The sequence below is a fragment of the Oncorhynchus kisutch genome, linkage group LG13, assembly GCF_002021735.2.
Source record: "Oncorhynchus kisutch isolate 150728-3 linkage group LG13, Okis_V2, whole genome shotgun sequence".
Lineage (NCBI taxonomy): Eukaryota > Metazoa > Chordata > Actinopteri > Salmoniformes > Salmonidae > Oncorhynchus > Oncorhynchus kisutch.
The window spans coordinates 73,016,257-73,032,737 of NC_034186.2; the positions used below are offsets into that span (position 1 = coordinate 73,016,257).

Sequence of the window (16,481 nt, forward strand, 5' to 3'; positions counted from 1 at the left end):
CATAGACTAGGCCTAAAATCAATAGCAGACCCTGGTCAAAGGACTTAGACTGAACACAACTATGTTTACAGCCCTGACTTAAAGCGTACTTTTTACAGGACAAATGGTATGTAACGTCTGGCACGTATGCAACGTCTGGCACGTAGAGGAAACAGCTCCTGGCCCAGTTTTCCAACAATTTAATTGGTTGACTAAAACGTAATTCAAGCAAAAACCGAGTTGGGGGGCGGGAAACAGCACCATTACTCCAATGGGAGCATTGTAAACAAACTTAAACGCCGCCCCCCAACTCTGCCCCAGTGGTTAAAAACTTTGGCCGTCAGCGCAAAGGACGTTCATTGGTCTAAATAACTCAAATTGGGCGTGACGGTATTTGTTGTTGTTTCTGGGGCAAGAAGTACCTAGCTGGTTAGAACAGTCGGCTATTTAAGAATATATTTCGTTTAAATAATTTCATCCAAAATAACTGTTCGTCGTGCTCATTATATGATAGCGTTGGTTACGTGAAGAGTCGGTGGGAAAGATCGGTGTGGAATTTTCACTTGTAATTTGTTTTTATTACGTTTTTCCAAAGAAGGTGAGTGTCTGGCTGTTTATTCATTGTCTTCGCTTCGAGATCGTGCAGCATATTCCTCAATCTCGCACAATATCAGAAATATCTCATTGGCTTTGATCGATTTGTTGGCTGGTATTGGCTTTCTTTTGGATGTCATGTGAATACGTTTTTCATTCAGCTATAAGGATTCGCCATAACATCCGCTTGCAACGTAAACTAGCTACTGGAGGCAGCTGACGTTAACCTTCGCCTACTCAGCTGACCAAGCCCAAAACTGTAAATAATGACGTGGCTATCTTGCCATTGTCTGAAAAACCACAACAGTAGGCTACTGTAGTTGGCTGTGATATAAACAGGGCTATACAGAATTCAACCTGTAGCTATTATGATACATTACATTTTAGCTAACGTTACCTTGGCTATCACACGATGTTTGTAAATATGCTGTGTAGCTAATTAATGTATCCACTAGAAAGCAAGACAGTGTGTTCACGCAATGTAGGCTATGTTGTACATTTTCATATCTAATCTCAATATTTAGTTGACCAGCAAGTGCAAATATAAGACTATATATGCATATCACATTTATAAAGTTTAAATTAAAAATTAAAAAACTTTAAACATTGTAGGCCCCTCTACATACAATACATGATTTCAAATGATTGAGTTGTCAAGACAGCATACAGTAGCCTATCCGACTCTCCTTGACAAGTTTGTTTTTGTGTACCTGATTCGTTATGTCATCATGGTCTTGGTACATTGATATCAAGGTACAGCTGATAAGTGGCTCCAGGCTTCACACATAGTCAGCTAGTTAGGCTATATTTGACTTTTAAATGAACTATACACATAATAATAGATGTTGTTTGAAGAGTATCACTTAACATATTTTATCCTGCATTATTATTTGCACAACTGCAAGTAACAGCAGTATACATACAGTGGGGCAAAAAAGTATTTAGTCAGCCACCAATTGTGCAAGTTCTAATTTTCTAGTTGTAATCTTCATCATAGGTACACTTCAACTATGACAGACAAAATGAGAAAAAACATATATCCAGAAAATCACATTGTAGGATTTTTTATGAATTTATTTGCAAATTATGGTGGAAAATAAGTATTTGGTCAATAACAAAAGTTTATCTCAATACTTTGTCATTGCCAACAGAGTGTATATAACAGAGGTCAAACGTTTTTTGTAAGTCTTCACAAGGTTTTCACACACTGTTGCTGGTATTATGGCCCATTCCTCCATGCAGATCTCCTCTAGAGCAGTGATGTTTTGGGGCTATTGCTGGGCAACACGGACTTTCAACTCCCTCAAGATTTTCTATGGGGTTGAGATCTGGAGACTGGCTAGGCCACTCCAGGACCATGAAATGCTTCTTACGAAGTCACTCCTTCGTTGCCCAGGCGGTGTGTTTGGGATCATTGTCATGCTGAAAGACCCAGCCACATTTCATCTTCAATGCCCTTGCTGATGGAAGGAGGTTTTCACTCAAAATCTCACGATTCATGGCCCCATCCATAGTTTCCTTTACATGGATCAGTCGTCCTGGTCCCTTTGCAGAAAAACAGCCCCAAAGCATGTTTCCACCCCCATGCTTCACAGTAGGTATGGTGTTCTTTGGATGCAACTCAGCATTCTTTGTCCTCCAAACATAACGAGTTGAGTTTTTACCAAAAAGTTATATTTTGGTTTCATCTGACCATATGACATTTTCCCGATCATCCAAATGCTCTCTAGCAAACTTCAGACGGGCCTGGACATGTACTGGCTTAAGCAGGGGGACACGCCTGGCACTGCAGGATTTGAGTCCCTGGCGGCGTAGTGTGTTACTGATGGTAGGCTTTGTTACTTTGGTCCCAGCTCTCTGCAGGTCATTCACTAGGTCCCCCCGTGTGGTTCTGGGATTTTTGCTCACTGTTCTTGTGATCATTTTGACCCCACGGGGTGAGATCTTGCGTGGAGCCCCAGATCGAGGGAGATTATCAGTGGTCTTGTATGTCTTCCATTTCCTAGTAATTGCTCCCACAGTCGATTTCTTCAAACCAAGCTGCTTACCTATTGCAGATTCAGTCTTCCCAGCCTGGTGCAGGTCTACAATTTTGTTTCTGGTGTCCTTTGACTTTGGAGTTTGGAGTGTGACTGTTTGAGGTTGTGGACGGGTATCTTTTATACTGATAACAAGTTCAATACATTAATACAGGTAACGAGTGGAGGACAGAGGAGCCTCTTAAAGAAGAAGTTACAGGTCTGTGAGAGCCAGAAATCTTGCTTGTTTGTAGGTGACCAAATACTTATTTTCCACCATAATTTGCAAATAAATTCATTAAAAATCCTACAATTTTTTTTCTTCTCATTTTGTCTGTCATAGTTGAAGTGTACCTATGGTGAAAATTACAGGCCTCTCTCGTCTTTTTAAGTTGGAGAACTTGCACAAATGGTGGCTGACTAAATACTTTTTTGCCCCACTGTATACAGTGGTGTTGCAATGATTACGGTGCATCCATATATGATGTATTATCAAATGTTAACCACTGTTGACCCATCCCTGTGTGTCTCTGTAGATGGACAGTCAGTACCAGCGCTCTGTACCACTGGAGGTGAGGAGGGCAGAGGGTGAGAGGGTGCGAGCCAAGCATCCCGACAAGATACCGGTGAGTGTGAACAGAATAAATGCCAGTAGTGTTGGATAGCTTCCTTTCCTTAACTCCTTTCTCTTATGACCATTGGCCATTGATCTGAAAGGACATCACACTCATGATTGTGAATTAATTTTCAGGGCCTAAAAACCCTATCCATCCCTTTTATCAGCAGATAAGTGATCCTGGCATAGGATTAAAGGAAAGGAAGCTAGGAAGGTTTTATTACGGTCAGATAGGGTTCAATACATGGATGTTAGCCTTGCATGCCAAGTTTCTTGGCTCCAGTTGAATGGGACATGACGGTGCAGTGTGTAATTACTGACCAAGTACTGTGTTCCCTCTTAAACCAGATCATTGTGGAGAGGGCTACCAGGTCGAGAGCTCCTGACCTGGACAAGAAGAAGTACCTTGTGCCCTCTGACCTCACAGGTGAAACTGACGAGATGAGATGTCTGTCTTTCTCACAATTATTTCCTCTCTTCCAACTCATGACCTTGTTCTTATCCTCTTCCTTCTCTCCCCCTTCCTTATTTTCTCCACTATAGCGCCACTCTTCCTCTTCTTTTGAAATGAAAGTCTAGGTAATGTTTAGTTTCGTTCTGTAAGTCCCTGTCTGACCATCTCTCTATTTTTCTCTCTCAGTGGGTCAACTGTGCTTCCTGATCCGACAACGTGTGTCTATGAGACCTGAGGAGGCTCTCTTCTTTTTCGTAAACAACTCCCTTCCCCCATCCAGTTCTCCTCTCTCTGCTGTCTATGAGGTAAACACACACGGACACAACCTTTTATCCTACCCCGTGACCCCCTAACGCCAGATCCAGATGCCAGGCATTTCCTCACGGTCAGTGACACAACTCAATTACATTGAGATTGTGTTGCGTGGGTTTTGCGTATGTTATAAACAATTAGAATTACAATATCATGTTTTATTCAGTGTACATACTTCAGTTATTGTCAGCAGTTCTGCTTTTGCCATTTGAAATCCTTATTTCCCTCCCTGTCCCTGTCCTCCCCGGTCCCTCACAGGAGCACCATGAAGAGGACCTGTTCCTATACATGACCTACAGTAACGAGAGCGTCTACGGTGCCTGAGACGGGACAAAAGGAGGAAAGAGAGAGAGAGAGAGAGAGAGACAGGAGATGGGAGAGAACTCTTTGTAATGTTTCAGCACTATTATTCTTTAAGTATTTAGGAGATGGCGGTGGGGAGGAGAGTTTGGTGGGTAGGAGATGGCGGTGGGTAGGAGAGTTTGGTGGGGAGGAGATGGCGGTGGGGAGGAGAGTTTGGTGGGTAGGAGATGGCGGTGGGCAGGGGAGTTTGGTGGGTAGGGCGTGTATAACTTTTGTCAGTATTTTTGGGGTGATCATATTCTGTGTCAGTATGCTCTCAACCATGGTAAGGCATTCTAAATTTGAAAAATAACGGGGTAATTGGAAATAGGAGGAGTGAAAAATATATTTCAATAAAATAAGAGTGTTAAGGGGAAAGCTCTTAATTTCTATCTTTCTTTCTCAGCCAGCCATCTGTATTTAATGCAAATAGTTATTTTTTTGTGTAAATTAATATCATGGACTTTTGTGGAAAATAAAATCCGAAATGGATGGTTTGCTAGTTCTGCAGTTTGTCATGTAAAAAAAGAACGTTTTATTCAAGCAAGACTGTGTGCGAGTGTGTATTGTCATATCACAAGCTGTCCCCATCTCGTCCTCTATTTTGACAAGTTGTGAATGTAAGACATTTGGTTTTTGCAGAAGTTCTAAGATGTTTCATTTGGATATACTGTGTGATTCATTTTGTCAATCACATTTCCCATAAATCACAACTCAAATAAATTGCTGACACTCAGTAATGGCGAGTGGGAATGACGAAACGTCCTTCATAAAAAAAGAGTGAGTGAGCCAAAGAGAAATCAGTGAGGAAGTGTAACTTGTAATTGAAAGGAGGGATAACTTTAGTACATTGTTTATTTTGTATTCAAGTGACATTATCTATAGAGACTAAGGGAGATAATTTTAATAGACATATTTGGTTTGTGTGTCGGAGACTTGCTACACAAGTAACTTTCTGGAGTTTTTGCTGAACAGGCTTATAGGCTTTCCAGGGAAATAGAAAGTTCTAGACCCAGAAAGAAAACGAGAGAATCATGGAGATGCAAGAAACCCCCCGAGAGAAGGAAAGAGTTGTGGAAGTGGACGAGAGTCAGATAATTCTGGAGACCTCAGGTAAAGAAAGAGAACATCTTCATCACCAAACTTCAGCTACTGGGGTAAATTTGCACCACTTTCCTCGGAATACATCAGCATATTTTCATTTCTATTAAGGTATTAGTTTCAATCCTTTTTAAAAGCGTCTTAGGCTATATGCTATTTTTTGTTGTGTTCTGAGAAGATTAATTTGGTCCTAAGCTTCCACATAACCTATTTGTGTGTCTGCATGTCTATCAGTCGAGGAAGCTGAATCTACAGTCTATTCCAAACTGAAAAGTCCATCGGAGGACATTTATGCTGAAGCTTCTCCTGGCCAGCCCTGTGCCAAAGACAGACCAGGTACAAGTGGCTACAACACTGTTATTATATTATTCATCAAATTTAATCAATGAAATATATTTTCTTAATACATTTTTACAGAAGTAGATGTCACAAAGTGATTTACAGACACTCGGCCTAAACCCCAAATATTATAATTATAAGATTATTACATTATTATTACATATGTCTGAACTAATCCTAAATAAATGGATGTCTAAAAATGTCGTATTAAAATAATAAACATTATTTCTACTTTTACGCAAGAGAGGAAAAAGAGGAATAGAGAAACACTCATTCAGTCTCTGTGTGTGAGAGAGAAAAATAGTCAGTGCGACAGTGAAAGTAATTTTCCCAGTTCCGAATTTTGATTACCGACACATTTCCTTGGTCTAGCCTACTATTAATGTTATGTGTGGTGTGCAACTTGCAGTTTGCATCTGCATGTCTAGACTTTTGAGGTCATTCATTGCCAACCCTTATATAGCACATGTTACAGGTCAGGTGAAGTTGTTATAACAAAAACAGAATGTCAATGTTCCAAAATGTCCATATAACAGGATTTCTATATTTCTGTCATGGAAACATGAAATAATGTGGTGAAAATGTCTAGTTTTAGGGGATAATATTATCTAGCTTGCAACATAACGAAACCCATCTGGAGAGAAAGGACCTGTTTGTCTGTCTCACAATCAAGGCTGAGACATGATAATAGCAGACCTCCAAGCAGAGACCCAATCTATTGTTGAGAAACATAGCCAGGCTGAATGGACATCACTCCAAGGACTTGATATCTCTCCAGACAGTTATTCAGAACGCTGTCTCTAGACACGCAGAGATAGAGAGACAGAAAGTAGCAGCAGCAGCCAAATGATTTAGGGACAGACTGAGTATTGTATTACAGGAATTAGTTATAAATCTGAAAAGGGCACGTTGCTATAGAGACTGAGAGGGATTTTTTTTTTAAACCACAGTGCATGCCATTTAGCATTCACAGTACTTTACAGTCGCAGTCTGTGGGTCAGGAACGACAGTAATGTATATACAGTTTTGCCGTATTGGAGTAAGTCGAGGGACTGCCAAATTACCAGACGAGGCAAACACAAAGTTATCGTTTGAAGTGAAGGAACAGCAAGAGAAAGGTAAACAGGATTTCAATTGTTGCTCGTAGTGATTTTGCTTATAAAATGTCTGATGGTGCCGGCCATATAACAAAGCCAGGGCCGTCCAAGAACGATACCTATAACGAACTATAACATCAAAACAATTGAAATCGTTCTAATTCAAGTGAACAGGAGCGTTCACATTACACCTATAACTACAAAATTAGTGGATAACGAGATATATCTAATCGTTTGGGGTCAAGTTCAGAGCGATGTTTACCCATTACCTAACAACCAATCAAAAACGCGCTCTTGGTTCTAGCTGCGTGAGGCAGCTCCGAGAGGAGGGCACAGTAAACTTGCCTAAAGAAAATAATGTACTTTTTTACTTTATACATTTTCCCTGACACCCAAAATTACTCGTTACATTTTGACAGGAAAACGGTCAAATTCATGCATTTATCAAGGGAACATCCCTGGTCATCCCTACTGCCTCTGATCTGGCGGACTACCTAAACACAAATGCTTCATTTGTAAATTAATGTCTGAGTGTTGGTGTGCCTCTGTCTATCCGTACATAAAAAAAAAATGGTGCCGTCTGATTTGCATTATATAAGCGATTAGACATTATTCATACTTTTACTTTTTATACTTAAGTATATTTGAGCAATTCCATATACTTTTGATACTAACGTATATTTAAAACCAAATACTTTTAGACTTTTACTCAAGTAGTATTTTACTGGGTGACTTTCACTTTTAGTTTAGTCATTTTCTATTAAGGTATCTTTATTTTGTACTTTTTTCACCACAGCTGATATAGAACAACTTGGGAGAATGATGATACATGACAAACAGCCATATCTGCATAAGGCCATATGGTACAGTACCAGTCAACAGTTTGGACACACCTACTCATTCAAGGGATTTTCTTTATTTTTACTATTTTCTACATTGTAGAATAATAGTGAAGACATCAACTATGAAATAACACATGGAATCATTTAGTAACCAAAAAAGGGTTAAAAAAAATCTAAATATATTTGAGATTTTTCAAAGTAGCCACCCTTTCCCTTGATGACAGCTTTGCACACTCTTGGCATTCTCTCAACCAGCTTCATGAGGTAGTCACCTGGAATGTATTTCAATTAACAGGTGTGCCTTGTTAAAAGTTAATTTGTGGAATTTCTTTCCTTCTGAATGCGTTTGAACCAATCAGTTGTGTTGTGAAAAGGTAAGGCTTGTATACAGAAGATAGCCCTATTTGTTAAAAAACTAAGTCCATATTATGGCAAGAACAGCTCAAATAAGCAAAGAAAAATAACAGCCCATCATTACTTCAAGAACTTTGAAAGTTCCTTTAAGTTCTGTCGCAAGCCCTATGGAGTTGGGAGTTGGCTCTCATGGAGTTGGCTCTCATGGAGTTGGCTCTCATGAGGACCGCCACAGGAAAGGAAGACCAGAGTTACCTCTGCTGCAGAGGATAAGTTCATTAGAGTTAATTGCACCTCAGATTGCAGCCCAAATAAATGCTTCACAGAGTTCAACAGACACATCTCAACATCAACTGTTCAGAGGAGACTGCATGAATCAGGCCTTCATGGTCAAATTGCTGCAAAGAAACCACTACTAAAGGACACCAATTAGAAGAAGAGACTTGCTTGGGCCAAGAAACACGAGCAATGGACATTAGACCGGTGGAAATCTGTCCTTTGGTCTGATGAGTCCAAATTTGCGATTTTTGGTTCCAACCGCCGTGTCTTTGTGAGACACAGAGTAGCTGAACTGATGATCTCCGCATGTGTGGTTCCCTCCGTGAAGAATGGAGGAGGATGTCTTATGGTGTGGGGGTGCGTTGCTGGTGACACTGTCTGTGACTTATTTATAATTCAAGGCACACTTAACCAGCATGGCTACCACAGCATTCTTCAGCAATATGCCATCCCATCTGATTTGAGCTTAGTGGGACTATCATTTATTTTTCAACAGGACAATGACCCAAAACACACATCCAGGCTGTGTAAGGGCAATTTGACCAAGGAGAGTGATGGAGTGCCTCATCAGATGACCTGATCTCCACAATCACCCGGCCTCATCCCAATTGAGATGATTTGGGATTAGTTGGACCGCAGAGTGAAGGAACAACAGCCAACAAGTGCTCAGCATATGTGGGAGCTCCTTCAAGACTGTTGGAAAAGCATTCCTCATGAAGCTGGTTGAGAGAATGCCAAGAGTGTGCAAAGCTGTCATCAAGGCAAAGGGTGACTTTTTTTTGACACTTTTTTGTTTTCTACATGATTCCATATATGTTATTTCATAATTTTGATGTCTTCACTATTATTCTACAATGTAGAAAATAGTAAAAAATACAGAAAAACCCTTGAATAAATAGTTGTGCACAAACCTTTGACTGGTACTGTATATGTTAATAGCAATACATCCTGCAATTATTGAAATGATATATTCATTTTTATACACAGTGTACACAACATTAGGAACACCTGCTCTTTCCAAATCAGGCACTAGAATTACTTTAAAAATATGAATGTTTACCAGAAGACAGCCATCCAGAGTTTCCTAGGACCACGTCAACATCCTTTGTCGAATAAACTTGTATTTGCTTCCCTCTGGTGGTTGGCTGCATCATTACATCCATTTATATCACTTCACTGCAACGTTAGGTCAAAGGGGCAGTCCTTAGAAAAACATTTATCCGTCTTGACTGCTACATGGCAAAGCAATTACTGAATTTGTCTCGAGCAGGCAGATCTAAATATATAACTTTCATAGCTCTACGATAAAGATTGCGACCTACACACTCACAAGTTTGTGAGGAAGTCAAACATTTTATGTCAGAGGCAGATAGATACATTGCATGTGTTCAGAATGACAAAATCGAGCCCTTTACATGGCCCTTCTCCCCTTGTCTATAGGAGGGATGCAAGCTGTTTAAATGGCCCAAATGTTGATTTAGACGTTCACACATTTAACAGATTTTGACTATCATTAATATAATAAAGAAGGTGAAATATTTTGGGTAGATATTCCTACATCCGATTATAACTATATATGGACATTTTATGAAGAGTAAAAAGGCTTATTCATTCACAAAAAAACAAACAAATCCTATTTGTATTATACTTGTATTGTGTATTAGATCATATGGGTTGAAGTGTTATTTTCTCAGACATAAATAAACTATTCCAGGTGAAAGCCAAAGGTCATAGATTTCTAGGGGGGGAAACATTACTACATTAATAAAATATTGACCTCTTGCTAGATTGATGACTAAAACCACAGCGAAACAGTGAAAAACAGCTGTCTGCTTTAAAGCCTTGAGACAATTGAGATATGAATTGTGTATGTGTGCCATTCAGAGGGTGAATGGGCAAGACAAAATATTTAAGTGCCTTTCAACGGGGGATGGTAGTAGGTGCCAGGCACCCCAGTTTGAGTGTGTCAACAACTGCAACGCTGCTGGGTTTTTCACACTCAACCGTTTCCTGTGTGTATCATGAATGGTCCAGCACCCAAAGGACATCCAGCCAACTTGACACAACTGTGGGAAGCGTTGCATCCCAGTGGAACGCTTTCAACACCTAGTAGAGTCCACGTCTCTATGAATTCAGGCTGTTCTAAGGGGAAAAGGGGTGTCCAAATCAATATTAGGAAGGTGTTCCTAATGTTTTGTACACTCAGTGTATAATGTTATTTTTATCGTTATAGTTATTGTCTTTGGTGTGGATGTCCCTTAAGACTATTCTTTCCTTGTCTAGACCTGCAGGTCCTGGGGAACGTTGGTCTGTACCGCGCAGTGTGTTTACTACTGTCTGTCATCTGTCTGGTTCTACTGCTCGTCATCATCATCCTCTGTGTCAAATGTGAGTATCATAGACATTCTATTCTAGAATAGTGATTTAGAAACAGGCAAGACAAATTTTTTATTTGATAGAATATCTAGCATGTTGGTTTAGATAGCCTTCTATTCAAGAAAGAACTAAACAAATGTGCAATAGGATTTCATTCTCTTTTTTTCTTCATTATTCTCTAGTTCCATCCCAGCCTCAGGTCTGTCATGGAACTGAAAAAGGGATTGAGGCTAAAGAGAAAGGGAGTGTGACTGAAAAAGGGATTGAGGCTAAAGAGGAGAGGTTCCAGTCCACTGAGGTGTGCAGCCTGCAGACATGCCAAGCACAATACCTCCAACAACAGAGCCAGGGTGAGTCCACTACTGTAGTGTGTTAGTCTAATGTAACCTATTCAACTATATCGCGCTCTACATATTGTCAATGTATCGATCTAATGCTTTGAGATGTATTGTACCACTACAATGTTTTCTCTTTGACTTCATACCATGCTAATAATAATGCTAATAATAATAATTGAACCTACATGTATTAATTGAACTACATGTTGTACTTGAAGAGTAATTTCCCTCCTTTCCTCCAGTCCCTGCCTGCCACATGTGTGATGAAGGCTGGCTGCACTTTGAGAGCTCCTGCTACTTCCTCTCCAGAGACAGAATGAACTGGGACGAGAGCAGGGACGAGTGTAAGAAGAGAGGGGCAGATCTGGCTGTCATAACAAACAAAACAGTGCAGGTGGTTCTACTACAATTGTTACTCCTCTCTACCTCTTGTTTCTCTTCTTTGTATAACAGTGACCATACAATGATGATAGCAACGCACCAGTGATTGTATGACAACCACACATAACAGTTGGATTGACGAAGGTTACTAATAGTCCAATAAAAACGGTGTATTCTCCCAGACCTTTCTAACGATGAAGGGGAACCTGATGTACTGGATCGGCCTGAGACAGAGAACCAGGAACTGGGTTTGGGTCAACAACAATGCACTGGGACAGAGGTGAGACAACCGATGATGATGTTTATTGGCCTTCAAGATGGCAAACAGACTTTGTTATCCAGAAATGAAAATAAGTGTAATGTTTTAGTATGGACAGTACTGAGTTGTTCTCTTTCCTCTCATTGGTAGTTACTGGTCAGGATCCAACAGACAAGGGGATTGTGGGTTACTGACAGGAAGGGATCCTCCTGAGAGAAGCTGGAGCTCCACATCATGTGACCAGTACAGCTTCTACATCTGCCAGAGGGGACACTAAAGGACAGACTTCACCATCTGCCAGCAGTCACCAACCCTGATCCTGGAGAGCTATACGATGTACAGGCTTTTGTTCCAGCCCAGCAGACACATGATTTAGCTAGTCAATGAATCACCTTGATTAGCTGAATCATGTAAGTGTTGTACACCATGTAGGTCAGCAGGGCTAGTGGCCACTGCCATATTCCAACTAAGAAACCTGGCAATACGGATTCTCTTTAGAGTTCTATCATTCAGCCCTATTCCATAGCCTTTTATCCCATGATTACACATCTCTATCAACAGCCTTTTAAACCATTATTATACACTGTATGACATACGTCTATGTTATTATTCATTCATTAGACATCCAGGTATGACCATTGATGGTAAATATAATCACATTACAGTTAGTTATGCCTTGTGAAGATCAATCAAGTCGGCCTTACAGTTTCAGTTAGAATTTCCACTAATGTTAAAGATTAACACGCTATATTGCACTTATTTGCTTGTTTTGCTGATATGTTTTCTTAATGCCTTTGAATGTGATAATGACCTACATGATTATGTGCATTAACCAATCATTATGTTTTAAGTATTGATTCACAATCCTGAAAGAATCAAAAGTTTAATATAACTTGTCCCTGTAATAAAGAATCCGTTATTATACTGTCTCGTCAAATCTTTCATAAAAAGTGTTCATGTGCTTTACTTGGAATGATAAAGCAACATATATGGTCCAAGAAAATTGAAAATGAATCTAGTCTACATTTCAACCCAGTCATACCCATGTACAAATATTTTGTTTTTGACATGTAATACTGCATATACAGTTGAAGTCGGAAGTTTACATACACTTTAGCTAAATAGATTTAAACTCAGTTTTTCACAATTCCTGACATTTAATCCTAGTAAAAATTCTCTGTCTTAGGTCAGTTAGGATCACAACTTTATTTTATGAATGTGAAATAGTAGAGAGAGATTTATTTCAGCATTAATTTATTTCATCACATTCCCAGTGGGTCAGAAGTTTACATACATTCAATGAGTATTTGGTAGCATTGCCTTTAAATTGTTTAACTTAGGTCAAACGTTTGTAGGCCTCCTTGCTCGCACACGCTTTTTCAGTTCTGCCCACACATTTTCTATGGGATTGAGGTCAGTGCATTGTGATGGCCACTCCAATACCTTGACTTTGTTGTCCTTAAGCCATTTTCCACAACTTTGGAAGTATGCTTGGTGTCATTGTCCATTTGGGAGACCCATTTGTGACCAAGCTTTAACTTTCTGACTGATGTCTTGAGATGATACTTCAATACTACTCGTGATACTACTCGTTTTACTGTGGATATAGATAATTTTGTAGCTGTTTCCTCCAGCATCTTCACCAGGTCCTTTGCTATTGTTCTGGGATTGATTTGCACTTTTCACACCAAAGTACGTTCATCTCTAGGAGATAGAACGCGCCTCCTTCCTAAGCGGTATGCCAGCAGCGTGGTCCCATGATGTTTATACTTGCGGACTATTGTTTGTACAGATGAACGTGATACCTTCAGGCGTTTGGAAATTGCTCCCAAGGATGAACCAGACTTGTGGAGGTCTACCATTTTTTTCTGAGGTCTTGGCTGATTTCTTTTGGTTTTCCCATGATGTAAAGCAAAGGCAACGAGTTTGAAGGTAGGCCTTGAAATACATCCACAGGTACACCTCCAGTTGACTCAAAGGATGTCAATTAGCCTATCAGAAGCTTCTAAAGCCATGACATCATTTTATGGAATTTTTCAAGCTGTTTAAAGTCCCAGTCAACTTAGTGTATGTAAACTTCTGACCCACTGGAATTGTGATACAGTGAATTATAAGTGAAATAATCTGTCTGTAAACAAATGTTGGAAAAATTATTTGTGTCATGCACAAAGTAGATGTCCTAACCGACTTGCCAAAACGATAGTTTGTTAACAAGAAATGTGTGGAGTGGTTGAAAAAGGAGTTTTAATGACTCCAACCTAAGTGTACTGTATGTAAACTTCCGACTTCAACTGTATATAGTACCAGTCAAAAGTTTGGACACATCTACTCATTCAAGGGTTTTTCTTTATTTTGACAATTTTCTACATTGTAGAATAGTAGTGAAGACATCAACACTATGAGACAACAGATATGGAATCATGTAGTGACCTAAAAAGTGTTAAACAAATCAAAATGTATTTTAGATTCTTCAGAGTAGCCACCCTTTGTCTTTGTGACTTTTTTTTTTTTTTTTTCCAACTGTCTTGAAGGAGTTCCCACATGAGTACTTCTGGCGGCGACTACGATGACCGACCTCGCTTCGCATTCCTAAGACACTATTTAGCTTTTTTATGTGTTATTTCTTACATTGTTACCCCAGGAAATATGATGTTTTATTACATACAGTCAGGAGGAACTATTGGATATAAGAGCAACGTCAACTCACCAACATTACGACCAGAAATACGACTTTCCCGAAGCGGATCCTCTGTATGGCCCACCACCCAGGACAATGGATCGTATCCCAGCCGGCGACCCAAAACAACGGCGCCGCAGACGGAGCGGTCTTCTGGTCAGGCTCCATAGACGGGCACATCGCACACCGCTCCCTAGCATACTACTCGCCAATGTCCAGTCTCTTGACAACAAGGTAAATGAAATCCGAGCAAGGGTTGCCTTCCTGAGAGACATCAGAGATTGTAATGTTCTTTGTTTCACGGAAACATGGCTCACTTTGGATACGTCATCAGAGTTGGTACAGCCACCCGGCTTCTTCACGCATCACGCCGACAGAAACAAACATCTCTCTGGTAAGAACAAGGGCGGGGGGGGGGGGGGGTGTATGCTTAACGAAATGCTTATGATTACGAGACGTGGTGTGATCATAACAACATACAGGAACTCAAGTCCTTTTGTTCACCTGACCTAGAATTCCTCACAATCAAATGCCGATCGCATTATCTACCAAGAGAATTCTCTTCGATCATAATCACAGTCGTGTATATTCTCCCCAAGCAGACACATCGACGGCCCTGAAATAACTTAATTTGACTCTATGTAAACTGGAAACCACATATCCTGAGGCTGCATTTATGTAGCTGGGGATTGTAACAAGGCTAATCTGAAAACAAGGCTCCCTAAATTTTATCAACATATCGAATGGGTGACCCGGGCTGGCAAAACCCCAGATCATTGTTATTCTAACTTCCGCGAAGCATATAAAGCCCTTCCCCGCCCTCCTTTTGGAAAATCTGACCATGACTCCATTTTGTTGCTCCCAGCCTATAGACAGAAACTAAAACAGGAAGCGCCCGTGCTCAGGTCTGTTCAACGCTGGTCCGAACAATCGGATTCCACGCTTCAAGATTGCTTCGATCACGTGGGCTGGGATATGTTCCGCATAGTGTCGGACAATAACATTGATGAATGCGCTGATTCGGTAAGCGAGTTTATTAGCAAGTGCATCAGTGATGTTGTACCCACAGCGTCAATTAAAACCTTCCCCGACCAGAAACCGTGGTTGATGGCAGCATTCACGCGAAACTGAAAGAGCAAACCACTGCTTTTAATCAGGGCAAGGTGACTGGAAACATGAAAGAATACAAACAGTGTAGCTATTCCCTTCGCAAGGCAATCAAACAAGCTAGTCTCCACTCGTCTGGGAAGGTTTTCCACTGACTGTTGGAACATTGCTGCAGGGACTTCCATTCAGCCACAAGAGCTTTAGTGAGGTCGTGCACTGATGTTGGGCAATTAGACCTGGCTCACAGTCGGCGTTCCAATTCATCCCAAAGGTGTTCGATGGGGTTGAGGTCAGGGTTCTGTGCAGGTCAGTCAAGTTCTTCCACACTGATCTCGACAAACCATTTCTGTATGAACCTCACTTTGTGCACGGGGCATTGTCATGCTGAAACAGGAAAGGGCCTTCCCCAAACTGTTGCCACAAAGTTGGAAGCACAGAATCATCTAGAATGTCATTGTATGCTGTAGCGTTAAGATTTCCCTTCAATGGAACTAAGGGGCCTAGCCCGAACCATGAAAAACAGCCCCAGACCATTATTCCTCCTCCACCAAACTTTACAGTTGGCACTTTGCATTTGAGCAAGTAGAGTTCTCCTGGCAACCGCTAAACCCAGATTCGTCCGTCGGACTGTCAGATGGTGACGCGTGATTCATCACTCCAGAGAACGCGTTTCCACTTCTCCAGTCCAATGGCAGCGAGCTTTACACCAGTCCAGCTGATGTTTGTCATTGTGCATGGTGATCTTAGGCTTGTGCGTGGCTGCTTGGCCATGGAAACCCATTTCATGATGATCCCGACAAACAGTTATTTTGATGATGTTGCTTCCAGAAGCCGTTTGGAACTCGGTAGTGAGTGTTGCAACCGAGGACAGACGATTTTTACACACTACGCATTTCAGCACTCAGCACTCCTGTTCTGTGAGCTTGTGTGGCCTACCACTTCGCAGCTGAGCCATTGTTGCTCCTAGATGTTCCCACTTCACAAAAACACCACTTGCAATTGACCGGGCAGCTCTA

The 16,481-nt window shown here is 40.8% G+C and overlaps 2 protein-coding genes across 3 annotated transcripts; both read left to right on the forward strand.

Annotated features, from left to right (window-relative positions):
• Positions 1–363: 363 nt before the first annotated feature.
• Positions 364–4,862, forward strand: LOC109879273 (gamma-aminobutyric acid receptor-associated protein-like 1). The gene is made up of 5 exons (XM_020471452.2): positions 364–577; positions 3,128–3,217; positions 3,556–3,634; positions 3,848–3,966; positions 4,232–4,862. Exons 2-5 carry the CDS (start codon positions 3,128–3,130, stop codon positions 4,295–4,297), a joined length of 354 nt encoding a protein of 117 aa, XP_020327041.1. The 5' UTR covers positions 364–577; the 3' UTR covers positions 4,298–4,862.
• LOC109879272 (CD209 antigen-like protein A) lies at positions 4,485–12,605 on the forward strand. Of its 2 annotated transcripts, none has more exons than XR_004202518.1 (6): positions 4,485–5,428; positions 5,651–5,752; positions 10,611–10,715; positions 10,886–11,053; positions 11,284–11,702; positions 11,832–12,605. XR_004202518.1 is itself a non-coding variant. In XM_020471448.1 (6 exons), exons 1-6 carry the CDS (start codon positions 6,768–6,770, stop codon positions 11,956–11,958), a joined length of 756 nt encoding a protein of 251 aa, XP_020327037.1. In that variant the 5' UTR covers positions 6,534–6,767; the 3' UTR covers positions 11,959–12,605. The 2 variants fall into 2 exon arrangements, 1 of the variants encoding a protein (XP_020327037.1); XM_020471448.1 differs by lacking the exons at positions 4,485–5,428; positions 5,651–5,752 and adding an exon at positions 6,534–6,873 and having other exon boundaries at positions 11,284–11,435; positions 11,605–11,702.
• Positions 12,606–16,481: the final 3,876 nt, after the last annotated feature.